A 24,028-nucleotide genomic window follows, 5' to 3' on the forward strand; every position below is an offset into this window, starting at 1 on the left:
GTCTCATTTTTTCCTGTTCTTTGAGCTATTTCTTACATCTGATTTTCACATCATTAATTCAAGTCTCAAATGACCATCACATCCTATAATTCTCCAGTGAATTGATACTTCAAATTACAGTTTTTATAATTCAAATTTGAAATTCCTTTTCTTATGTGAATGTAGCACTTGGATCTCAAGTATTATTATTAATTATTATTATTATTATTACTAACATTTTATTTAAGGACTTCTCTGTCTCTAGCAGTTCTTTTTCACTGAGCTTGTGTTTTGATTTTTTTTTTTTAAAGATTTTATTTTTTTCCTCTTTCTCCCCAAAGCCCCCTGGTACATAGTTGTATATTCTTCGTTGTGGGTCCTTATAGTTGTGGCATGTGGGACGCTGCCTCAGCGTGGTTTGATGAGCAGTGCCATGTCCGCGCCCAGGATTCGAACCAACGAAACACTGGGCCGCCTGCAGCAGAGCGCGCAAACTTAACCACTCGGCCACGGGGCCAGCCCCGCTTGTGTTTTGATTTTTGAGTAGATCTTCCCTTTTGTGGCTACGAGTTTCCCTTAGGTGGGTAGTCATTTTTCTTCATTGGCTCATTGGGGCTTATGTCTGGTTTTTGGTGGGTTAAGTGTTGGAAACCCCGTAGCTGGAAGGCAAAGTGGCCTCTAGGCTACAAGCCTGAGCTGCAGAAGCCAGCAGGCTGTCATTCCCCTGCAGGAACAATTGAACGAAGCCCTCAGAAAAGTGGACTTCACGGGCAAGGCAGTCAGTAATCCTGCTCAGCTCCATCTTGACTTCCAGGAGTCAGGCAGGGCCAGTGAAGTCATGTCAACTTTGCCCTTGGGAATCATAAGTCCAATTTGTCCTTCCCAAGTTCAGCTCCAGGTTGTCTCCAGGCTCTTGCCTCCTTTCTCAGTAGAGAAAGCACCACCCCACCCTCCCTTTCTCTTTAGTTGGGGACCTAAACAGAGCTCCAGGCCTCACCTATGGCCAGCTGCTTATCAGTGCAGTTTCCTTTTGATGCAGGAGAGGCAAGAAAGGTCTGGCGATGGGAGCAGAGAGCCAAGATATAGAATTCAGACTGCTCTGATCCCAGAAACATATTTTAAAGATGATTTTTAGGAGTTGTATTGTATCCATTATCTTTAATTTAAATGAGAATTTCATAAAAGAGAAAACTAGCTCTCTATAGCTACGACATATATAGGGATAAATAGGTGGCCAAGAATAAAACAGACACTTTCTACAGATAGAGAAATACAATACATTATAGGAGGTAGGAACTGTCATCCTCACTCAGTCATAAAGATTTGAAACTGAAAAAAACTTTAGAGATCACCTAATCTTTCCCCATCTTTGTATCCCCAGTACCGGCACACAGAAGGACCTTAATAAATATTACATGAATGAAAGGATGCATGACAAAATGAATAAATGAATGAGCGAAGACTCTGCCAGTAACTATTGATATGACTCGGCTATGTAGCTAACCGATCCACACCTCCCTCTTCCGCACGATGACTACACAATGTCAAACGACACTGTCCTTTGAGTTCTTAACACACAGGTTGATTAAGGAGACAGACACGTAAACAGATAATATAAATAATGTGATAAAAGGCCATCATGAAGGAATCTGGGATCTGGATGAAAAACGTGGGTGCCTGTGTCCTGTTTTCCTGGTTCACCCTCCCTTCTCCCAGCCACTGGATCAAACGGGACATCGTTGGCATGGAGAAATTTTTCCCATGCTATGTGGGTTCACAGACTGTGAGCGTTTCTCTCTGTAGGGATAATCAAGCTGACAAAGACCAGGGCTCTGCTGTCCTACATGTGCTCATGTTCATGGAAGGGGCCACCTATCACTGCCAGTCTAATTGCCCTGCTGTTAACTTCCCTTCTGCCTCACCCCCATCCCCCACCACCGAGAGAGGAAGGTGAGGAGGCTTTGAGGTGGGGGCGGGGTGGCAAAAAAAGTAAAAGTGAACAAATGTCTAAATTATTCGTGAGAGTTTTTGTCCTTGATCCTTTAGGTTCTGGATCTACTTAAAAGATGGCAGGTGGGGGGTGCCCAGCACCTGTTTGGCCTGCCTCCAGAACGAGAACTGTGAAAACGATCCCCAGACAAACATGCTCCCGACTCCATGCTGCCTGCTTGCGGCCATTGCTTGGGAGAAACATGGGCCAAAGGCAAATGGAATCACTAAGTTTAATAGAAAATACTGCAGACTTTGCCAACATTAATACGTCACACTCTGCCCCCACCCCGCCAACTGCCTCAATTGGTCACCTTATTCTGTGGGTATTGAACAACTGGAGACAAGTAGCTTCTCAAAGTTGGATGCAATGGAGACGTACCTGAACAACACTACAGTGGAACACTGACTTCTCTTATGCCAGGTGCATTAATGAGTGTTTCATACAATGCTTTTTTTTTTAATGGCTCAAAAACTCTGGTATGAAATCTGATATCTTTTTGAGCCCAATACTGCCCATCTAAACCTTCCCTCTGCCCACTGATTATCATTTCCCTTAAAATTCTGACAGTGACTACTACTGTTTATAAAGCCCTTTGTCAGCAGTTGATTTACCTTATGAATCCCTCTGTCCCACTCAAAACTTGGAATTAATGATATTAGGGTCTCCTTGCTACCTAAAATGTATGACATCACTAGGAACCAGCAGATGTCGCTACTCACGAAAAGCCGTTACAATTCATTAATGAGACAACAAGGAAAGTTCTGGAGATTCCCAGACAGAAAATGCAACGGAGACGGGCTGCCTGGCACGAAGAGACACACACCGTGAAGCCTCAAGACTCAGCTACTCTCAACAGGTTCCTGCTCACCCACCTTCTTTCAGGCACAGCTCTGCCAGCTCCTGTGTTAAACTCTGGATTTTCTGAGTCTTCAGAGGAATAAAAGGCACAAATGGCAGTGCATAAAACTGACATTCTGCAAATTACTTATGTTCCTTTTCAAATATTTTAAAACCCATTAACAAAAATATACAACTATTTAGTTCTCAGCAATTTACAATCACTAACTGCCTTAAGAAGAATGGCAGAGTACCCACGATGTCTTTAGGACACAGGGAAGGTGAAAGTGGAATGTGGGGAAATGGGAGAGAAGATGGGGTTGGGAGGGATTACGTGGGTCTCTACCTACCCCTGGAGCCCCAGGCCATGAGGTCAGACTGGTGTGCCCACCTTTAGAAAGACAAACAGGGAAAAGTCCTCCCTTTGTAATCCCCTTGACATAAACTTTCAGGTCAATCCCAGCTTTGTTGAATATACAGTATTTGAGCTTCAACACAAAATGTGTGGCTTCAGCATAAAAGTGTTTGTCTTTAGATTTTGAGATATTTGGACCGTAGTGTTATTATCGGGTCCTACACTTCATTACCTACTAACACATTGTCAATGGTACATTTTCTGATCTCAAGCTACCTCTCCCATTTTGTCTTCATCGCCGTGGCTGTCTCCTCTTGATCTTCAGATGGTTCTTTGGGTTCAGTCTCAGGATTAGCTTCAGTTTCTTCCCAGGGAGGCTGTCGTTCATTTCCTGGAGCTATAACTAGAATATAGCTTAGGCCGCTTGTCATAAAACGGACAAAATCTTCAAATTCAGGCTAAAAAATAAAATGATAAACCATTTACTTTTGGCTCCTGAAATGCATAGACCAAAATGGCGGCCACTACCCAAGCCAAGTGACATCTTCCCTTCCATGATCACAGGCAAGGGAATGTTATTCTTACAAACCTCCTGTTATAAACAAATCTTTGAAGGATAGACATTCACCGCTAGCAGGGATTGATCTTAAAGAGAGTCTAATAACTGTTCTCAAACTTTAGGATGCTTCCAAATCATCTGGTGGGCTTGTTAAAATACAGATTTCTGGAGTCCAATCCCAGAGGTTATGATTCAGCAGGTTTAGGGTGGGGCCTAGGAATTGGATTTTCTCAAAGATTCCCAGGAGATGCTGATGCAGCTGATCCAACCCTTTCCTTTTACAAGTGTGGAAGTTGGGGTCAAGAGAGATGGTTTGAGTGGCACAGCTGGTTTTACAAAGTATTGTCCAATAGAACTTTCTGTGACAATAAACCTGTTCTCCTGCGCTCTCCAATACAAGTAGCCACGTGCAGCTATTGAGCACTTGAAATGTGGCTAATGCAACTAAGACTCTAGATTTTTCATTTTATTTAATTTTAATTAACTTAAATTCAAATGGCCACATGTATCTAATGCCTACCACATTGGACAGAGCATTTCTAGAAGCTAAGTCTCCTGACCCAAAAGCCAGAGTACTTTCCAATATTGGCATTGCCTGTATTATATTTCCTCAAGCAAAAGAGAATTTAAAATATATCTTGAGAGAAAAGCCTTTAGGTAAAAAAGAATAAAGCTTGACTGTGAAGTTAATGACAAGGAGCATTAACCTGGGATAAAAAGCTATGGGAAAGGCCTGGATATTCACACTTCCAGCGGGCTGATCAAGGAGTCTTAGAGGACATAGCATAACAAGGTGTTGACTCCAACAAAACACAGTAGACCACCCACTTTTGCTCAGCTGCCATATTTGTTCCAGAGATTTCTCCATAGTGGCCGTCTTTGGTATTTCCATGATATAGAAACCAATAGGGACATTCGGAGCTGATTTGGTTGGTTAGGCTTATTCACTTGCTTTTCTTTAATGAGGATCTAAAACTTATAGGAATCCACCATATTTGGGAACACAGTGTTGCTGTTGTTGTTTTTTTAACTTCTTACCTCATCTGCTATTCGACTGTAGAAGTCCCTTACTTGTTCCTCCGTGAGCACTCTCTTATCCTCTGCTTCTATGACAAATCCTGCCTTGATAATCTTCAATTAGACAGTAAAGTTAGATCCAGACGTGTCATGGGACCACATGTAAAACAAGTCAAGGACATTCGTTTCCTGGGCTTAACAAACCACTCAGATTTGAACATGTATCATGTAAAGACCTCAGCATGATCTATACGGCACTAGGTTTGAAGAAGCTCAAAAATATATAAATAAAGAATGCCTTTTCACATCCCCTGGTAGTTAAGTTTTCAAGGCCTCAACCAGAGACTCTGCAATATTTCTATTATTTAAGTGAATTGCCTCAAAATGTGAAAAAACTAACCAAATTCCAGGGAAAGATATAACAGTTTCTGAATCATTTGCAAGGACATAAATTTACAAGCACTTCTTAACCATCTATTTTCAAAATTGTTCTAACTTTCTTTTTTTTAAGGATTTATTTTGTTGACTATAATTCATAATCTAATATATCTTATTCTTATAGAAACAAAAATATCCAAATGATGGGGAAGGATAGGATTTAAGATTTAGCCATGCTTTACTTGTCTTAAAGAAAATTAAATTTAATGACAAATTCAGTTTGCACGTCACTCAGGTATAAAAAAATGTAACAAACAGAAGTTTTGAGATGAATATGACAAGTCTAATGAGGTACCAAACAATTAAATATAAGTGTAATCTGTGTTCAAAGCAACTCAGTAATTACATTAAACCATGCCAATCATTTGAGCTCACTTTGGAGGATCCTGGAACAGGTATGTTCTCCTTCTAGTGTGAAAGCAGACACTGCACTGGTTGCCTTGGCTTCGTGGACATCACAGAGCATTACTTACATCTTAGTGACCCCTCTCCTAACTGACATTCCAACTTGAACACATTCTAAACACTCAAATCATGTCTTTGTTGTTACTTAGTGCCTGACAACAGAACAGAAAATCCAAGCAACATTTAAACTTAATAACTTCTCCTTTAGCATAGTTGAAAAATGCAGTGTGTTCATTTTCTTTTCATTCAAAGCATTCTTTGTTTTTTCTGTCCTAGTTGTTATGTAGCCGCTCACTGTGTTCCAGAGAGGTGAAGTATTTAGTAGATAGTCATAATTTACGTCTCTGAAATGTCATTCACTATGTCAAAACTAAAAAATTCAGGTGAACTGATGATTAATAGTATTCCCTCAACTAAGAAAAAAATGACATAATTTTGAAAAAGCTAGTAAACCACCCTCAAATAAGAAACAGTAAACCATTGTATGTGATATTATTTCTGAAAACTTTATAAAGGATAAGCAGTATATAGGGTACTGGGGTACAGTTGGGTGTCCCCCCTCCCAGTAAACACACCAGAATCTGGAAAAACAGAAGGTGATTTTTATAGAGTGATATTAATTAAATCAACTCATAATTGGAAGAGAGAGCATGTGTACCATGACTCGTGGACCATCTACTTTATTGTAGTTTGATCAATGATAATGCTGCTATAGCTAAAGGAAGAATACATGATGGGGATTTCATCTGGAGGTATCAACCCCTCCTCACCGAGCTCCCTATGGGATCTCCTCTAGTGCACATGCAACATTCTTTCAAATTTCAATATAATCTTCTTGTTTCAACACAAGTCATTGTTCAGGGTCAGCAAACTACAACCCTCAGGCACAGTATGGCCCAGCACCTGTTTTTGGCACACAGCCAGGCCTGTTTGTTTCCATACCACCTCTTGTTGGTTTCTCCATAAGATGGCAGAACTAAGCAGTCATGACAGAGATCACTGCCTCAAGCAGAAAATAGTTACAATCTGGCCCTTTCCAGGAAGAGTCTGCTGATCTTTGGATGACAATGCAATTCTCCTCGAAAAAGTTTTTTTTGGCTCTAAAGCAAAACGTTAAATACTTCCTTAAGATATTATGTATCTGGAAAGGACCTACATTTGTGACAATACACAGGGAATAAAGCAAGCTAAAGTGAGCTTATGACAAGTTTGCATTGCTAATAACTAAACATGAAGAACGTGTGTCACAATCCATTATAAGAGCTAGAACTCCCATCATTTATATCAGATGCTGGTAGAGCAGTTATTTAAATAAGGATGCTTGAGTACTTCTAGCCTTTGTAAAGACAAAACGTTCAAAGCCTTTAGAGGCGCCTAGCACCAAAAGTTCATTATGTTCTATTTTACTCTAAATGATAAGCTTGTCTCTAAGTTGACAATTAAGGGTTGTTATTTTGCAATTAATGTAAACTGTTTGGGGTAAATATTACTTACTTTTTCTTTAATTTCTCTATCTTTTCTAGTAATCACAGCATCGGGTTTGATAATAGCAATGCTGCATATTTGCTCTAGGAAAAAAAAATAGAAGAATTTCATTTTGGGGGAAAAAAGTCTAGATAATGAGGGATTGGCAAGTAGAAATGTAAACTACTAATGTCCAGTGAATTTTTGTCCATTGATAGCTTTGTTCTTATTATGGTGTTTCAACCACCGGTTTCTACTTGGAATCAAATTGCAGTTCCTATATTTGCATACAGGAGAAACATTCACAACAGTTTGTAGTCAACAGGGCCTCTCTCAAAAAGAAAAATAGTGGGTGGGCTCTAGCCATTTCAATACAATTCACATGCATTAGAATCACACTCGTGATCCATCCAGCTCAGCATCGCTGGTGAGTGGAGTTTCAACGTTAGCAGACATTACAAACTGATGGATTTACCAACTACGGATTTATCCACATTTATCCACACATTCTTATGATGAGCTCTTAGTGCAAGAGAGCTCACTGAGCGCGCTGTGTGCTTCTGTTCCCTCCAAAGTATGAACACACGCTCACACACCCACACAGACAATCCAGCGAAGGCAGGAAATTGTTCACTGTAAAGTAAAGAAGGAGTGTGGCTCACCAAGGAAGAAATTATTTACACAAGTTTTTGGAAGATGATGAAGGATGAAATAAGAGGAAGCTGCTGTCCAGATCAGTTAAGGGGACAGGAGCCCCTCAGAGACCAAAGGGAAGGCAGGCGGAGCAAAAGAGCTTGCTTTTTAATAGCCAAGGCTAGTATTGCACAAATCATCCTTCATCCTACCAGCCCCTTATCAGTTAGCGCTGTGTCATTACCAGCTTTCTGTTGCTGCAAGTGTTGCTGTGATGAACATCCACGTCCACAAATCCCTTGCCATTACTTTAGGAACTTTACTTACCGGCGCTTTCGTAGGGTGCTTCCCCAGCCTCTTCTGTGTCTGAGTCCACAAACAAAATTTCAGGATACTGTGGAAGAGAAATGCACATGAGACAGTTCTATTTTTTATGATAGCAAAAAGGTTTTTAGAAATTTTGTTTCTAATAAATATTTATAATCCAAGGGACAAAAAGTAAAGTGAAAATGTGCCTGTATTTATCTAACACTACTTTTCCTAAGCTTTCCACTGAAATAAAACAAGGAATGTTTAAAACAGTTGGGATGGGGAGACTATCATAAATAATGCATATATGCTATATGGAAAATAGTTAAAGCCAAAACCCTTAAAACTTAAGAAAAGCACAAGGAATAAAATAAGAAAGAAGCAGAGATTAACAAGTAAGAAAGCAATAAACACATAATTATCATGTTAAAGATCAAAAGGGCATTCGATAAGTTTCAAGACGCATTCTTGACTATTACTCTTAGTAAATTTGAAACAGGAAGATACCTCCTTAACTCATAAAAAAATGTCTTGCTCAAAACAATAGCCAATTTCCTACTACAGAGTAAAATGCTAGGAATAACAGTGAGGAGGGGTCTTAACTTCTTGAGAAGCCCTGAAAATGCTTCTGTGAGTCTGTGAACTGAATCAAAGGTTTATATATTTCCATATATACATTTTTGGAGAAAAGAATGGATAACTTCAGATTCTCAATGGAATAAAGACTCATAAATGTTTGGAATTAACTATACAGAAAGCATTCACTCCTACTATAATCAGGAATAAGATCGTTATACCAGATACAACCTAAAATTGACCTGACTTTGCATTTGCCGGACCTGTGCTGGCCAATAAGGCAGCATTAACCACATAAGGCTCTCTGAGCACTTGAAATGAGGTTAGGCCAAATTAAGATGCGCTATAAGTGAAAAATACACAGCATATTCCAAAGACTTCATGTGAAAAACATGAATGCTGAGTACCTTATTTTTTATATTGAGTACATCTTTAAATGGGAATCTTTTGAACATATTGGATTAAATAAAAGATGTTTTTTAAAATTAATTTCACCTTTTTCTTTTCTATTGTCTTTAATATGATTAGTAGAACTTTACGAACTACCTATTTTGCTCACACGGTGGCTTGTATTTTATTACTATTAGACAGGGCTGTGCTAGAGAAGACAATTGGATAAGAAAGCTAAATAACAGAAGTCTCCAACAATATGGAATAATATAACATAAATATAGGATATTAATAAATTTCTTATATACCCACTGTCATTAATTAAAACAGGATGTCATTCTGCAGGAATAACAACAATAAAACCATAGAACAGAGAACACAGAGAGAAAGCTGGATAGAACGCAGCAATTAAGAGAATATGTTTAGGAGTCATTCTGCCTGACTTTAAATTCTGTTTTCACCACCTACTAGTTGCCTGTTTCTGGGGAAATGACTTAATGTTTTTAAGCTTTATCTTATTTGTCTCATAAGATTTGTTGAGGTTCCAGTTCAAGACAGCAACATAGGAGGCTCCTGAACCCACTTCCTCCCACAGACACACCAAATCTACAGCTACATACGGAACAATCCCCTCTGAAACAGATCCAGAAAATAGTTGAGCAACTCCTACACATCAGGCAAATGAGGAAAAACCCGTATTGAAATGGGTGAGAGAGGCTGAGACACAATCTTGTCATAAACTCCACCCCTAGCACAGCGACATACAATCCAGAGGGAACTTACAACTCCCAGTGTCACCCTGAGGAGTGAAGGGCTTGGACCCACTACCTAGCACCCCAAGTTTGAAGACTTCCAACTTAAATGGAAAGCGATGGGCCCCCAAAATGCCTAGCTCTGAAAGCCAGCTGGGGCTTGGGATACCATGGTGAAGAAACAGTTCTTCACAGGCTTGCAAGGACTTGCTGTGGCAATCTTCCCAGGGCTCAGAGCTGAGGCAGGAGACCAAAACGCCCAGTTTTTCTCTGAAAGAGGCTTATTTGGAAATCTTAAAAGCCTGGGGGTCTGGCTCCTAGCTTAAAACAGATCTAGGGGCCACCTGCAACCCTCTCCTGAGACAGGGAGGCCAGCAGATGCCATCTTCACACTCTCCCTCTGCTCCCATTCCAGGTGGCCAGGATCTCCCTGGAGGGACCTTGTGCACATGGCTGGCGCCCCAACTTTTGCAGCTGCTGCCCAGGGGATGAGCCTTCGAGAGTCTCCGGGCTCTGGTGGTCAGCAGATCTTGCACTCACAGATCCTACAAGACTGTAGCAAACAATGAAACAGTTCTCAACCATCTACACCTCTCAGGGCACAGTGGAGAGGCAGCAGTCAGAGGCACCCAACTCCTGACGTTCCCTGAGAGAATCCTATTTTCGTGTCTTGGGGGCTGCAGCCTGAAGGTAAGGGTTCTAGTTTGACACACATCTAGGGATCAACTGCAATCCTTTCCAGAAACCAGAGAGGTCCTGAGGTGCCATCTTTGTGCTCTCCCCCTGCCTGGCTCCAAGTTGTTGGTGTCCATGTGAAGATGGCTGGAGCACATATCTGGCACCTTGGCTTTTGTGGCTGCTGCCCAGAGGACACATCTCTTGATAGCTTGACTCTGGTGTCCAGCAGGGCTGGTGTTCATGGGTTTGCAGAACCAGCAACTGATAAGCCATCCAGGCAGAAAATCAATAAAGAAACATTGCACCAAAACTACATATTAGACCAGATGGACTTAGACATTTACAGAATATTTCACCCAAAAGCAGCAGAATACACATTCTTCTCAAGTGCACACGGAGCATTCTCCAGGACAGATCATACATTAGACCAAATCAAGGATCTTTTCTGAACACAATGGCATGAAACTAGAAATCAACTACCAAGAAGAAAATTGGAAAATTCACAAATATGTGGAGGTTAAACAATATACTACTGAACAACCAGTGGGCCAAAGAAGAAATCCAAAGAAGATACCTCGAGACAAATGAAATGGAAATACAGCATACCAAAACTTATGGGATGCAAGGAAAGACTTCTAAGAGGGAAATTCATAGTGATAAACACCTACATTAAGAACAAAGAAAGATCTCAAATAAACAACCTAAGTTGACACTTCAAGAAACTAGAAAAAGAAGAACAAATGAAGCCAAAGTTAGTAGATGAAGGAAATAACAAAGATCAGAGCAGAAGTAAATAAAATAGAGACTACAAAGACAATCGAAAACAATTAATGAAACTAAGACCTGACTTTTTGAAAAAAGAAACAAAACAGACAAACTGTCAGCTAGACTCTGAAGAAAAACAGAGAGGATTCAAATGAATAAAACTGGAAATGAAAGAGGAAACATTACAACAGATACCCCAGAAATACAAAGGATCTTAAAAGACGACTATGACCAACCATGAAATCACTCAGTCGAAAAGTTGTCTGCACTCCCATATTCACTGCAGCGTTATTTACGGTAGCCAAGACATGGAAACAACCTAAAAGTCTACCAATGGACGAATGGATAAAGAACATGTGGTTATATATGTACAATGGAATATTATTCATCCATAAAAAAGAAGGAAATTTGCCATTTGTGAGAACATGGATAGACTTTGAGGGCATTAAGCTAAGTGAAATAAGTCAGACAGAGAAAGACAAACACTGTATGATATTAGTTTTATGTGGAATCTAAAAAAACTGAACTCATAGATACAGAGAATAGAATGATGTTTGCCAGAGGTGGATGATGGAGAGTGGGAGGATAGGGTAAATCTGTTCAAAAGATACAAACTTGCAGTTATCAGATAAGTAAGTTCTGGGGGTGTAATACACAGCATGATGACTATATGTAATAATACTGTATTGTATATTTGAAAGTTCCTAAGAGAGTATATCTTAAGAGTTCTCTTCACAAGAAAAAACGTTTTAACTATGTGAGGTGACAGATATTTTCTAAACTTCATGTAGTAACCATTTCACAACATACATACATGTCAAATCATTATGAACACCTGAAACTAATACAATGTTATTTATCTATTATATTTCAATAAAACTTGGGGGATTTCTGTAAGGATTAAATGGAAGATCTGTTTGAAAATCTTAGCAAACAATAAGTCCTCAATAATTCCTGGCTATTACAATTTTCAAAAACTAGTAGGGGAAGTGGAAAGAGGGAGGGAGGGTGAGAGACACAGGAAGAAAGGAAAGGAAAGGATTCCCTGAAAAACAAGAAAACCTGAAAATGTAAAGAAAAATGTCCTTGGATGAGAAAAATCACTACTATAAATGTAAATTCCCCATATTTTGTCATCTGTCAGTTTTCCACCAAAATGTACATTTTTTTTCATAATGCTCATGAAGTACTTTGGACACACCATGTGAATGAGCACCGTGACAAGGGTGCAAGCATTTTCCCAAGTTTTATGCTTTCTTTTTACATTTTAGGGGGCACTTCAAAGTTTTAAATAACCAAATCTGTCACTTTCTCCTCTTTTGATATCTCTGTTTTGTGTTATGCTTACAAGGTCTTCCCCAACCTGTGACAACACAAATGTTTGCCAACGTTTTCTTCTACTACTTCTACACTTTGTTGCTTCACATTCAGCTCTTTAATTCATCTGTAATTTATTTATGTATAAGATATGAGGACATGATACAACTTTCTTATGCAAATAGTTAACCCAACATTCTTAAGCCCGTTTATTGAATTTTTTAACCTTTCCTGATTTAAATTGACTCTTTTTATAGCAAATACTTATACAAGCTTGAGGCTGTACCTTCTCATTATTTCTTTTCTTTCAATATTTCTTGGCTAGTTTCTACTTTTTTTCCTTAAAGCCATACTTTCCCTTTTTTCTGTTATTATTTGTTTCGTGTGTGTGTGTGTGTGCGTGTGCATGTGTGTTTCAATAACACCAGATGCTCCTGTTTATCTGCCTATATTTCTGATTACTTCACTATGTGGCTTACTTTCTTACTCTGTCATGTTCACACCTCCAAATGCTTTACGGCTCATTTCTTAATTTTAAAATATTTTCTTTCTTATTACTTAGGTAATACCAACATTACACAGGTAATACACACACACACACACACAAACACACAGAGGATCTTACTCTAAGTATCCTATTATGTTGTACTCTCATTTTCATTCATTAGTCTCTCTTGGCCCTCCTTTCATATCCATAAATACAGAGCTCAACACACTAAATAATACTCCACTGTATGCATTTGTATAACTTATGATATAAATTACAGACATTTTATGTAATCTAGTCAGTGTTGCTAGGTATTTAGATTGATTCCAAATTTTTAATGACATAGACAACACAGCAATAAACATTCTTTTCTGTACTTGTCTTATTATCTCCTTAGGGAAAATTACTCATGTGTAATTTCTCAAATGACACAGTGTTTTTTAAGGACTTTGATTCCTATCGCCAAAATATTTCCCAGAAAAGTTGCACCATTTAGACACCCAGACAGTTAAGTAATTAGGGAAAAAGCTTTATGAAAACAACAAAAAACATATCATTCATTTTTTAAAAATAAAATAGTAATCCAAAGTGTTACCTGAGGGCGAGCCATTTCACCTGCTGCAATTTTCCTCTCCTCATTGATCAAGTTGATGATTTTTTGATTAACAAGCGGTGCATTGGCACCCTTAATCTTTGAAATAATTTTGCCATTCTACAAGGGAAAAGAAAACATGAAGGAAACTTTCATTTTGAGAAAAAGTCAAGAATTCACACTTTAACTGGACTAAGTTCCCCACTTCCCCACACCCCCACCAATCCTTTCTTCACTTTTGCAGTTAGCCATTTTAAAATGGGGTGTTAGTGATGTGAAAGGATGTCTCGATTTGGTCACCCACAGCTCTTTGAGTTCTGCCCCCAGTTTGTGTGTCCTCCCACAACCAAAGGCAAGGCATCTCTGAGTGACATTTCAGTGGTTCTGTATCGGCCTCCCAACTTTGCCTTCCCTGAGTATTTTTGATACCATTCCCCTTATGTCCGTCTTTCAACACATATTTGCCAAAACCTGTTTACTGGCATAGTGCTAGGCATGATGATATGGAATAATAGGCCTGGTACTTGACTTAATTAAATTACAGAAAAAAACCCACAAACAGACACATGCCAAATAACAAACATGATGGGTCCAACCAAGGGAGGTACAAAGCACTGGGAGCATCTACAGGAGTTTTTCCTAGTCAAGGAGATCAGCAAAGGTACTTATCAACATCGGGAAGTGATTCTTGGTTTCAAATATGAAGGATGAGTAAGAGATCACTAGGCAAAATGGAGAAGAAAGAGCATTTTAGGCAAAAGGAATAGAGACGCAAGGGTCCTAAGGCTGGAAGGGAATATGCCTTTGGAAAGTTTAAACAGAGCAGTGACCACAATTAGAACTGTTGTTTGTAAAGATCATTTCACCGACCATGTGGAGAAAGGGTTAGAGGGAAGCAGGAGAAGATGCTTATATACAAATCGAGGGGAAGATGAGAGGGAGGGTTGCTCAGTCTGTGGCAACGGGGATGGAGATGGAAAGAATGGAAAGAAGCAGATGTGTGTGAGAAAGACTGAGCTGGTGAAATTGACAGGTCCAAAGTCTGGTGTGGGTTAGGTGTGACGGAAGAAGTCACCAAGATGACTTTTCTGTTTCTGTCGAGAAACTAGATAAATTAAGATGTTATTCACCAAATGAGGTGGATGGTCCATTTGAGGAGGATGGGCATGGATCTACTGATCAGACCCTTGGCGAAGTGATGGCTGTCCCAGAGCTCCAGACTCTGCATGGTGGGCTACCTGCCCAGTCTTTCTTGCTCAGTCCCATGTTCCTAATTGCTACCGTTGCTAGGGTCTCCTCATTCTGGTTCCCTAAACTACGTCTAGGCCAGGGGTCAGCAAACTATGACCCAATACAGAGACTGTATTTTCACAAAGCTGAAAATACTTACTATGTGGCCCTTTACAGAAAAAGCTGGCTGAACCCCCATCTAAACCATCAAATCCTACATATCCAACTTAGAGCAAGATGTGCCATGCAACGGTTTTATTCAATTAACTTAGTAATTCAGTTCCTTGAAATAGCTGCAAGGTATTGTTTAACAGAAGCAAAAAGTTATATCCAGAAGTGTTTTTTAATAATTATTTCTAATATCAAAAAAATAACCTAAGTACCCAGCAGTGGAGGAACAGCCCAAGCCCTGTCCATGAAGCCCTTTCTTCTTATCCCAAACCTCCAGCCCTGTAAGAGCTGTAGCTGGTCACACAAGTTAGCATCGAACTGCATACTCTCCTTTTAGAAAATACACTTCTTATGTTTTTCTGATTATTAAAGTTGTATGTTCTTCATAGAATATTTGGAAAACATAGAAAAGTATAAAGAAGAAAGCTTAAATTACGCATCCTTCCCCCACACACAGAAAACTGGTGTTAATAATTTGGTGAATACTCTTCACGCCTTCTTTCTATGCAGTTGTAAATACAGAGATAAAAGCAATATATATTGCAAAATAGTGATCATACAGATATTTCCTTGTATTGGTATGCATGAATATTCATAACCGATTCTCTCCTACTGGGTATCTAAGAAATTTCCAATTTTTCACTCCTGTAAATAATAATCCATCATAAAATCTCTGATTATTTCCTTAGGAAAGGTAAATACCACCTCATTTTTCTTTCCCCTGATCAACTTAGCATGTGGTAGTCTACTCTCCTCAATCCATCATGAACTCCTAGAGGTCAAGTTATAAAATATATTAATAGACAAGCAAAGATAAGGCAAAAACAAATCTGCAATTACTGTCATCAGAAAATTTTCATGATAATTTTACAATGCCACTTGCTCTTCAACTGTAAATTGTAATCTGATAACGCATTTGACATGACAAATATTGGACTTACAACACTAAAGAGAAAAACAGGTTCACATTTATCTCTAAATGGCTGCAAAGTCACAACGCTGTCAGCTTCTGCCTGAAAAAAATATAAATAGTTCATGTAATAATAAAGGAAACTATGTCCAAGTCATCTGACGCATTATGTTCAAAAAACACAGAGATACGTACAATTTCTATTTTTTTGTTGACTACAACATTTTCTGAGTACATATAGTTTTAAGGACCAAATTGCATATACTGGTAACTCGGGCCCTGCATCATTTGGCCTCAATCTTACTTCTCACGGTTCTCCTTCGTGGTACCCAACCTGCGGCTAAATCACCTCCTTGTAGTTTGCTACACAAAACCCACTCTTTCTTTCCTTGTTCCCTGCTCATTCCCCTCCTTTTCCAACCCAGCTCAAGGGTCCTCCCTCCAACAAGTCTGTCATATTCGCCTCTGCATGTCACCCCTGCTCGTGCATCAATCACAGGGCCATACGTAAGAAGGAGCTCACTAAATGCTTCTTGAATGAACTGCTTGGCAAATCTCAAAGTCTTTGATTTTTATGTCTGGAATTTTCTTAAAGTCTTCTCACAAATTTCAAGTTGTCCTAAATTGATTCTAAACAACTACATATTAAATAGTAGCGTGTTCCTCCATATTAACACAGCATCCCTTGGGCCCGCTGTCAGAATGAGGTGGCTGGTAGGGTTTTCTATAAGAGTTGCTGTGAAGAAGCCACGTGAGGGTCTCTCAGCCTGTGTCAGCTGAAGGGGCTGGGTTATCATGTTTTTTAGCACATTGGATTCTGCATCATTTTCTTTTTTGTTTGTTTGTTTCTACTGCTTTCGAAAAAAAAAGGAAGGGATGACAAGAATTAATCTATAATATTACAGGACAGAAATCAAAGATTATATTTAAAAGTAGTCTAGGTATCATCATTACTACGTTTATATTATAATAAAGTATTAATTAAAGCATTTAACAATATAAAAGAACCAAAATAAATAATATTTATTGAATTTTTATATATATAGATACAATGTTAGTACAGGTGTTCAGGCATTTTAAAAGGGCACATAAAAGAAGAAATTTTATACTGGCCATTCAGCTTATGAGGATTTCAACAAGTAATCAACTTCACAGGTTTTAATTTTGGACTTCAGTTCAAAAGGGATCCCTTTCCTCGGTTAACTGCGCGTAGCAAAATATCCAGCAGAGGGAGCCCCTCCATTGCTCTCAATGGAGGTTTGGAGACTATTTTTGACCCTTGCTGAGCAGGTCACAGCAGAAAAACAGCATCAATCTATGTGAACGTACCATTGTTGAGTGCGCTCAGAAATAACAGAAGAGAAAACATTCGGGGACAATGCACAAATCTTTTTGTTGTTAAATTCAACAGATGCTAGGATAATGAAGAGGACACATTTTGGAAAGACTTTCCTAGCACTTCCCTGGGGAGATAAATACAGTAACAACTGACTCCTTGTGGAGTAGGCTGAGGAATTCTGTCTGGCTGGGGTATGGCTGGGAGGACGCAGTCGAAGCCTCTGAGGTTGGGAGGAGGCACTGTTAAGACCCGTATCTTCACACAGCGCTGAGTTGTGCTCAAAGGGCAGCCCAACAAACTACAGGGTCTAATTGTCCTTCTACTCCTCGGCCTCCACCACTGTGCCCAACCCACACACACTCAGGTTTGTTCCTACTCAGACTCTATAAACAGTGAGTGATTTAATGACTCTAAATCACCGAGGAACACAGCATCAAGCTATACTTTCTCAGAGTCTAAGGACTTCTTGCCTTGCTTTCTCATGCCCACGTCCCTTTCTAGGTAGCCTGACAGCATTGTTGTCAGTCTCGCCCCAGTGAACTCAATTTCCTTTTAGACAGTGGGGTTTTCCCATGATCCCTGGCCCATGAACTTGGATCCTACCACTCCCAGACAAACTTCCCTAATGACAACTGCCAGGACTCAAAGAATTCTGACCCTTGATTCTCCATGATCCATTTGCCAGCTGTTAGATCCCTCTGATATTTCTTCTTACTTCTTAGACCAACCCCTTGTCCGTCGTATGTAGCAATCCCCACTGTGCCCCATTGTCTATCCCCTGAACTTAGTTTTTCCTCCCTGCCAAGAATCAGATCTCGAACCATATTCCAGCTCCGTGCAGGTGGTTTGGACTCTTCAGAGTGAAGCAGGCTATTATGGAATGCTGCCCGTTAAAAAACTACCAGACCTTTCTTTCAGGAGACAATGTCAACCTCTTTAAAAGTTTTACAAATTCTGAATTGAATATCAGTTTTTTAATTTAAATTTAAATTAATTAAAATTAAAAATTCAGGGGGCTGGCCCCGTGGCCGAGTGGTTAAGTTCGCGCACTCCGCTGCAGGTGGCCCAGTGTTTCGTTGGTTCGAATCCTGGGCGCGGACATGGCACTGCTCATCAGACCACGCTGAGGCAGCGTCCCACATGCCACAACTAGAAGGACCCACAACGAAGACTACACAACTATGTACTGGGGGGCTTTGGGGAGAAAAAGGAAAAAAATAAAATCTTTAAAAAAAAAAAATTCAGTTCCTCACTCCCACTAGCCACATTTCAAGTGCTCTAAAGCCACTGGGCACCTAGTGGCCACCACATTAGACAACAAAGCTCTAAACAGTTGATACCTTGGTGTGGATAAACTGAATAATCAATGCAATGAAGTCCAATGAGTTTGGCTGCAATGGTTTAATCCCTTGTCACATTTGGGTGGCAAGTAAGTGGGAGGAAAATCACTACCATTGGAAGATTGGTAACTGGGTAAATACCCAGAGTCCTACCCAATGCAATCCAGTAAATAGCATTTGCTGCCCTTATTCTAAGAGACACATGCTGAACATATGATCAGGTGAAAAGAAACAAGTCAATAGCCAGATATCCATTTTTAACTTTTCTAATATTCACAACTATGGTAAATAACCTCAACATTATAGGAATGGTATAAAAATGACGTTCATTCTCAGATTCCATAGAATTAAATATATAGTAAAATTACTAAGTAAACATTGTCTGCTTTGAAGAGTTGGCAGGTTGTTTAAATTAAGACTACCCTTAAAGAGAACACTTAAACAGTTACCGTAACAAGAAAATAATAGTTTAATGGAAATAAAATCCTTACTACAACAAAATGCAGAATTTCATCCTCGTTTAGCTCATTTTTCAGTTTTCTGAATAAAGTTTGCATTGCTTTGCAAGGTCCACACCAGGCTTGGTAAACATCAATCACTGGAAAATGACAATATTTATGAAAGAACAGAGTCAAAGAATCTGGAATAGCAGCTTATCCCAATGCTGGGGCAGGGGCGAGGGCAAGGGCGTAGCAGGGTTTTATGCCGGAAGTGTGGAGCCACTGTCTGTGCTGGGGTGTCATGAGGTGCCCTGGCTCAAACTCTGGCTGGTTGGACAACAGGAAGCCCCAGTACCTGTTAGGCCTTTGTTCTGCAACATCTCATCCCAGAGGCTTTGACTGTTGACGACTGCCTGCAAAAGGAAGGCGCTGTAAAAGATCTTCAAGTGCCACAACGCTGAGTAAAGAATTGTTGATATGTCATGCCCACCTGTAACTGGATTTCTCTCTTTTTGCTTGCCATTTATCCACTGTCACACGAAAAATAGAAAAAAATTAAGACGAAATTTAAATAATGTCCTTCTCTTTATATATTTAAGCAGCACCTTAACATACCATAGAAATTTTCCTTCAGCAATATTGGGTATGCATGCTCCCTTTTTCTGGAGAGAGAAGACCCAACGTTCCTGGAGGCTCTATGCTAAGTGCTTACGGCAGCCATAGGGTCTTACTCTCCCAATAATCCTGAAGCAAGGTAAGAATGTTAGGAGGTACAGTTTCTTAAAATAGTTATGCTTGTTTCCCTGAACTATTATGCAGCATTCTCTCTCTGTTCATTTGCACACGTGTTAGTCGTCTGTGAACATGCTCATGGATCTCTCTTGGGTCCCTCTCCCAGGAGATTTAATTTTTAGACCAAGGCCACTAGTATATTTTGGGGCACGACATAAACTTCCCATAGGTGTTAAATCAGGGGAGCCCAAAGCCCTATTCAATGGTGCCAGGCATGTTTACAGTGTGAGAGAGCAGACACGAAAATGAAAGAGGAGGAACCGCGAGCAAGACTGCATCCCAGCAAAGGGCGTTGGATTCTCCACCAAGCCTTGCACAAAACAGATCCTCCTCCAAGCCAGATTGGGACGTTTAAAGAACAGGAATGAACAACCCCCGAGGACCTAAGTCAGCCCCCTTGCCGAGCGAGGCCCGTGGCCTTTGTGGGCTGAGCTCCGCCGCGTCCGAGTACCTGGGGCGCCCGGCTCCCGCGACGCTTTCTGCCCGCGTTGGTCCGGCTGAAGGACCAGGACGAGGATGCAGGGATGGTCTGGGGAGCGCCAGGGCGCCAACGTCTCCGGCCGCCCCTCCCGCCCCCCGCGAGGCCCGGCCCTCCCGACCCGGGGGCGGCCCGGAGAGAGGCTGCCGTTAGAGGCGCAGTTAGCCCCGAAAATCGTCCACCTCTTGTGGCCCCGCACTGAAGGGACAACGAAGGCGTGTTTTTCTGCCTTTGTCAGACTCCTGCCCTCTTTCAGCTTTCTCCTCCCGTCTCCGTCCCCGCAGGAGCCCCGCTCCGCCTCCAGGGGGCGCTGCCCAAGGGCAGCTGTGATCCTCTCTCCTGGGGGGGCCTCCTGCCGCCGCTGGTCCTGAGTTGCAGAATGAAACGGGCAGTCCTCAAACTGGAGCGGAAGGCTCGCCGAAGTCCACCCTCAGCCTGTCTCTCCAACTTCTCCTGCACCTACCCTGTTTTGTTTTTTGGGTTTTTTTAAATTACTTACAAATAATTTTAGACTTTGAAAAAAGTGGAAACAATAATACAGAGAGCTCCCATACACTCTTCCTTTAGCATCTCCCAAGGGTAGCATCTTTCATAACCATGGTACAATGATCATCAAAACCAGGGAAATAGCACTGATACAACGCTGAACTACTCTATAGACCTTATAGAAATATTTTGAGTTTTCCAAAGAATGTCTTTTTTCTGGCCCAGGATTCAATCCAGAGTCCCACATTGCATTTAGTTGTTACGTCTCCTTGGGCTTCTCCAATCTGGGACAGTTCCTCTGGACTATCTTTCTTTCTCTTTCGTACGTAACCTTGGAGTGTGTGTGTTTTATTTCATTGTCATTTGTAGAACTCATATCAAGAATTTTTTTTTTTTTTTTGAGGTAGATTAGCCCTGAGCTAACATCTGCCACCAATCTTCCTCTTGCTGAGGAAGACTGGCCCTGAGCTAACATCCGTGCCCATCTTCCTCCACTTTATATGTGGGACACCTACCACAGCATGGCTTGACAAGCGGTGCCATGTCCGCACCCTGGATCCCAACCAGCGAACCTGGGCTGCGAAAGTGGAACATGCGTGCTCACCACTGCGCCACCAGGCCGGCCCCCTACGAATATTTTTAAAGTAACTTTTTTTGAAAACATGCTCTCCTATTCTTGCCATATGAATTCTATCCATTACACTTAACACCTTTTTTCGGTTTGCTCTATTTTCTCTTATTCTTAGGATACAAGTCTACCCAATTTGTTGGGTCTGCTGTCTGTCCTTCACAGTGATTCCTTTTTTTTTTTTTTTTGATGTTTGTAACTTTTGCCTGTGAGCTAATCTTCAGCAGGTATTGCTTTTCGTGTGAGCCCCTGAGCCAAGACTGCTAAAGTACAGCCACACAGTGATACTCCACGTGGCTGTGCCTGGCCCATCAATAGCTAAGGTACCAGACAGGTTGTATGTTAATTTCTCAGCTAAGATTTCTTACTTCACTCAGACAGCTGAAAATCCAAATCCATATGGATGGACAGCACGTTCTGGGACCTGAATTTCCCATCAGTGATTTTTTTATCCACATAGAATTCCTCATGGATGCAAGCATCCTTGCTCCTACCACTAAGCCAGATGTGAGGGAAATGTTTATAGTCCCATTTCAGAAATGGGACAGCCCATCTTTATTTCCAGCAGTACACAGGTAGCTGCAGCTAACTCTGAACACGGAAGTTGTGTCCTAGACTCTCAACCCCACAGTGTGTGGACATCTGGGGATGTGAGTACCAGAATCCCAGCCCCACCTATCAAGCCTTGTTCTGCATTCTAATATTCCAAGAAATCCTCTCTGTTTCTGTCATGCTCCCCCCTAGGACTTCAATTTCCTATTTTGCTTCTCTTTCCCGGACAGTTCTTTCTCTTAGTTTTCAGCTGAATTAGAAATTGTTGAAATAAAATTATTTGAGCTATTTTGTTCAGTATTTCCACATGTTTAGACCTACAGTGGGCATCTTTCTCCTCTAGCTCAGTCAGCCATGTTGGCTGGAAAGTAAGCTGCTGACTTTTTTTTTTTTTTAATATTTTATTTTTCCTTTTTCTCCCAAAGCCCCCCAGTACATAGTTGTGTATTTTTTTTAGTTGTTGGTCCTTCTAGTTGTGGCATGTGGGACGCTGCCTCAGCATGGCTCGATGAGCAGTGCCATGTCCACGCCCAGGATTCGAACTGGCGAAACCCTAGGCTGCTGAAGCGGAGCACATGAACTCAACCACTCAGCCATGGGGCCGGGCCCGCTGCTGACTTTTTATGTCAGCCATGCCTCCCCTAGGATTACTGCCCTCCCTGTAACTTTATGATTTTTAATTTTGCTTCAAAATCAAACTTCTCTCCTGGCAGCCTGGTGGCATAGTGCTTAAGTTCCTGTACTCTGCTGCGGCAGCCCAGGTTTTGCAGGTTCTGATCCCAGCTGCAGACCTACACACCGCTCATCAAGCCATGCTATGGCGGTGTCCCACATACAAAATAGAGGAAGATTGGCACAGATGTCAGCTCAGGGACAATCTTCCTCAAGCAAGAAGAGGGAGATTGGCAACAGATCTTAGCTCAGGGTCAATCTTCCTCACACAGACAAAAAAAAACACCAGTTGGATATATATCCTTGACAGGGTAAGGCCCTATTCAGGGGTAATTCTGCTCATCTACTTGGTCTACTCTGGGAATGAGGATGCTGTCTACAAAGGTCCATTGTATCCCTCAGCCCTATAGCTGCTTCCTATATCCAAACCCATGTGCAGCAGCTGGAAATCTTCTTTTTAATGAAATTTTTCTCATTAACCCCACAAAGATGTTATTGTGCCAGCCCCACAGGAAGAGTTTAGCAGGTGCCACAAATGTCCATGCACGTATTTCAGACAAATTCTTCATTGACACTTTTGCTATTTAAGGGGAAACATCACTGCTACAAAAGGAAGTTCCGATCTATTCTCAGATAGCCACAAATATTTACTAATGATCAGGACATGCAAGGCAATAGGTGAAATTAGGTTTTTAAACATCATTCCTACCAATTGCAAAAAGCTTGAAAGTTGAGCTTTGAAGCATAAACTTGATAAGCTTTTGATTTAGGTCTTCCCAGAATTGACTTCAAGGACAAATGCGCTCCGAAAATGTTACTAAAAAATGTATTTATATTTTACTACACGGGTAGCCTATGAGAGAAGTTACTCCTGACGTGATCTAATAGTGTGTTTTACCCCTTGCCTATTTTTGACATTATCTGTCAATATTCATTAAAAGTGCTCCCTCCTACACTGACCTGCCTATTTTTTCCCTCTTGCAAAGCACTGTCTATGATGTTTAGTTTTTCTCTTGAGTCATAGGTTTGTTAGCATCTACTGTTTCATTTCTATGATCTCTGGATCTCTAAATATATATGAAGACCCAGAGAAGAGGAACTGGGTTTCAGAATTATTTTTACCTTACCCTCTTCCCCTTGCAGTTCTGCCTGGCACCTAGCATCATCACTTGTACATAAACACTCAAAAATTAGCTAGCAAATTAGTGGATTTGGAAATAGAAGATATTCTTGATACATTTATGAACTCCTTAATGAGGATACACAAATCTCTTATTTTTTAAATTCAAGCAATCTGGTCTGGGTAATTAAATATACTATAAAGAAAATAAATAGTTTAGGGATTTACTTTAAGTTCATCTCTTTAGCTAGAGATAGAAACACAGTAGTCTATCTAGGAGAATTTTATGCAACTGTTTGTTAATTTCCCCTTTCTCCTTTAGAT

The 24,028-nt window shown here is 40.6% G+C and overlaps 1 protein-coding gene across 1 annotated transcript in view; it reads right to left on the reverse strand.

The window, feature by feature from the left end:
* NME8 (NME/NM23 family member 8) overlaps nucleotides 1-20,537 on the reverse strand; it is a 40,862-nt gene extending 20,325 nt beyond the window's left edge. The window contains exons 1-10 of the mRNA XM_070504737.1: nucleotides 20,220-20,537; nucleotides 19,467-19,506; nucleotides 19,332-19,389; nucleotides 19,028-19,134; nucleotides 15,889-15,960; nucleotides 13,550-13,666; nucleotides 8,008-8,074; nucleotides 7,078-7,151; nucleotides 4,762-4,854; nucleotides 3,441-3,622 (exon numbers count right to left, since the gene is read on the reverse strand). Of these exons, the coding sequence (XP_070360838.1) occupies nucleotides 3,441-3,622; nucleotides 4,762-4,854; nucleotides 7,078-7,151; nucleotides 8,008-8,074; nucleotides 13,550-13,666; nucleotides 15,889-15,960; nucleotides 19,028-19,134; nucleotides 19,332-19,389; nucleotides 19,467-19,499 (803 nt within the window). The 5' untranslated portion in view covers nucleotides 19,500-19,506; nucleotides 20,220-20,537. The remainder of the gene's footprint in view (nucleotides 1-3,440; nucleotides 3,623-4,761; nucleotides 4,855-7,077; nucleotides 7,152-8,007; nucleotides 8,075-13,549; nucleotides 13,667-15,888; nucleotides 15,961-19,027; nucleotides 19,135-19,331; nucleotides 19,390-19,466; nucleotides 19,507-20,219) is intronic.
* Between the last annotated feature and the right edge of the window lie 3,491 nt (nucleotides 20,538-24,028).

This window comes from Equus asinus, chromosome 1 (assembly GCF_041296235.1).
Source record: "Equus asinus isolate D_3611 breed Donkey chromosome 1, EquAss-T2T_v2, whole genome shotgun sequence".
In the NCBI taxonomy this organism is placed as follows: domain Eukaryota; kingdom Metazoa; phylum Chordata; class Mammalia; order Perissodactyla; family Equidae; genus Equus; species Equus asinus.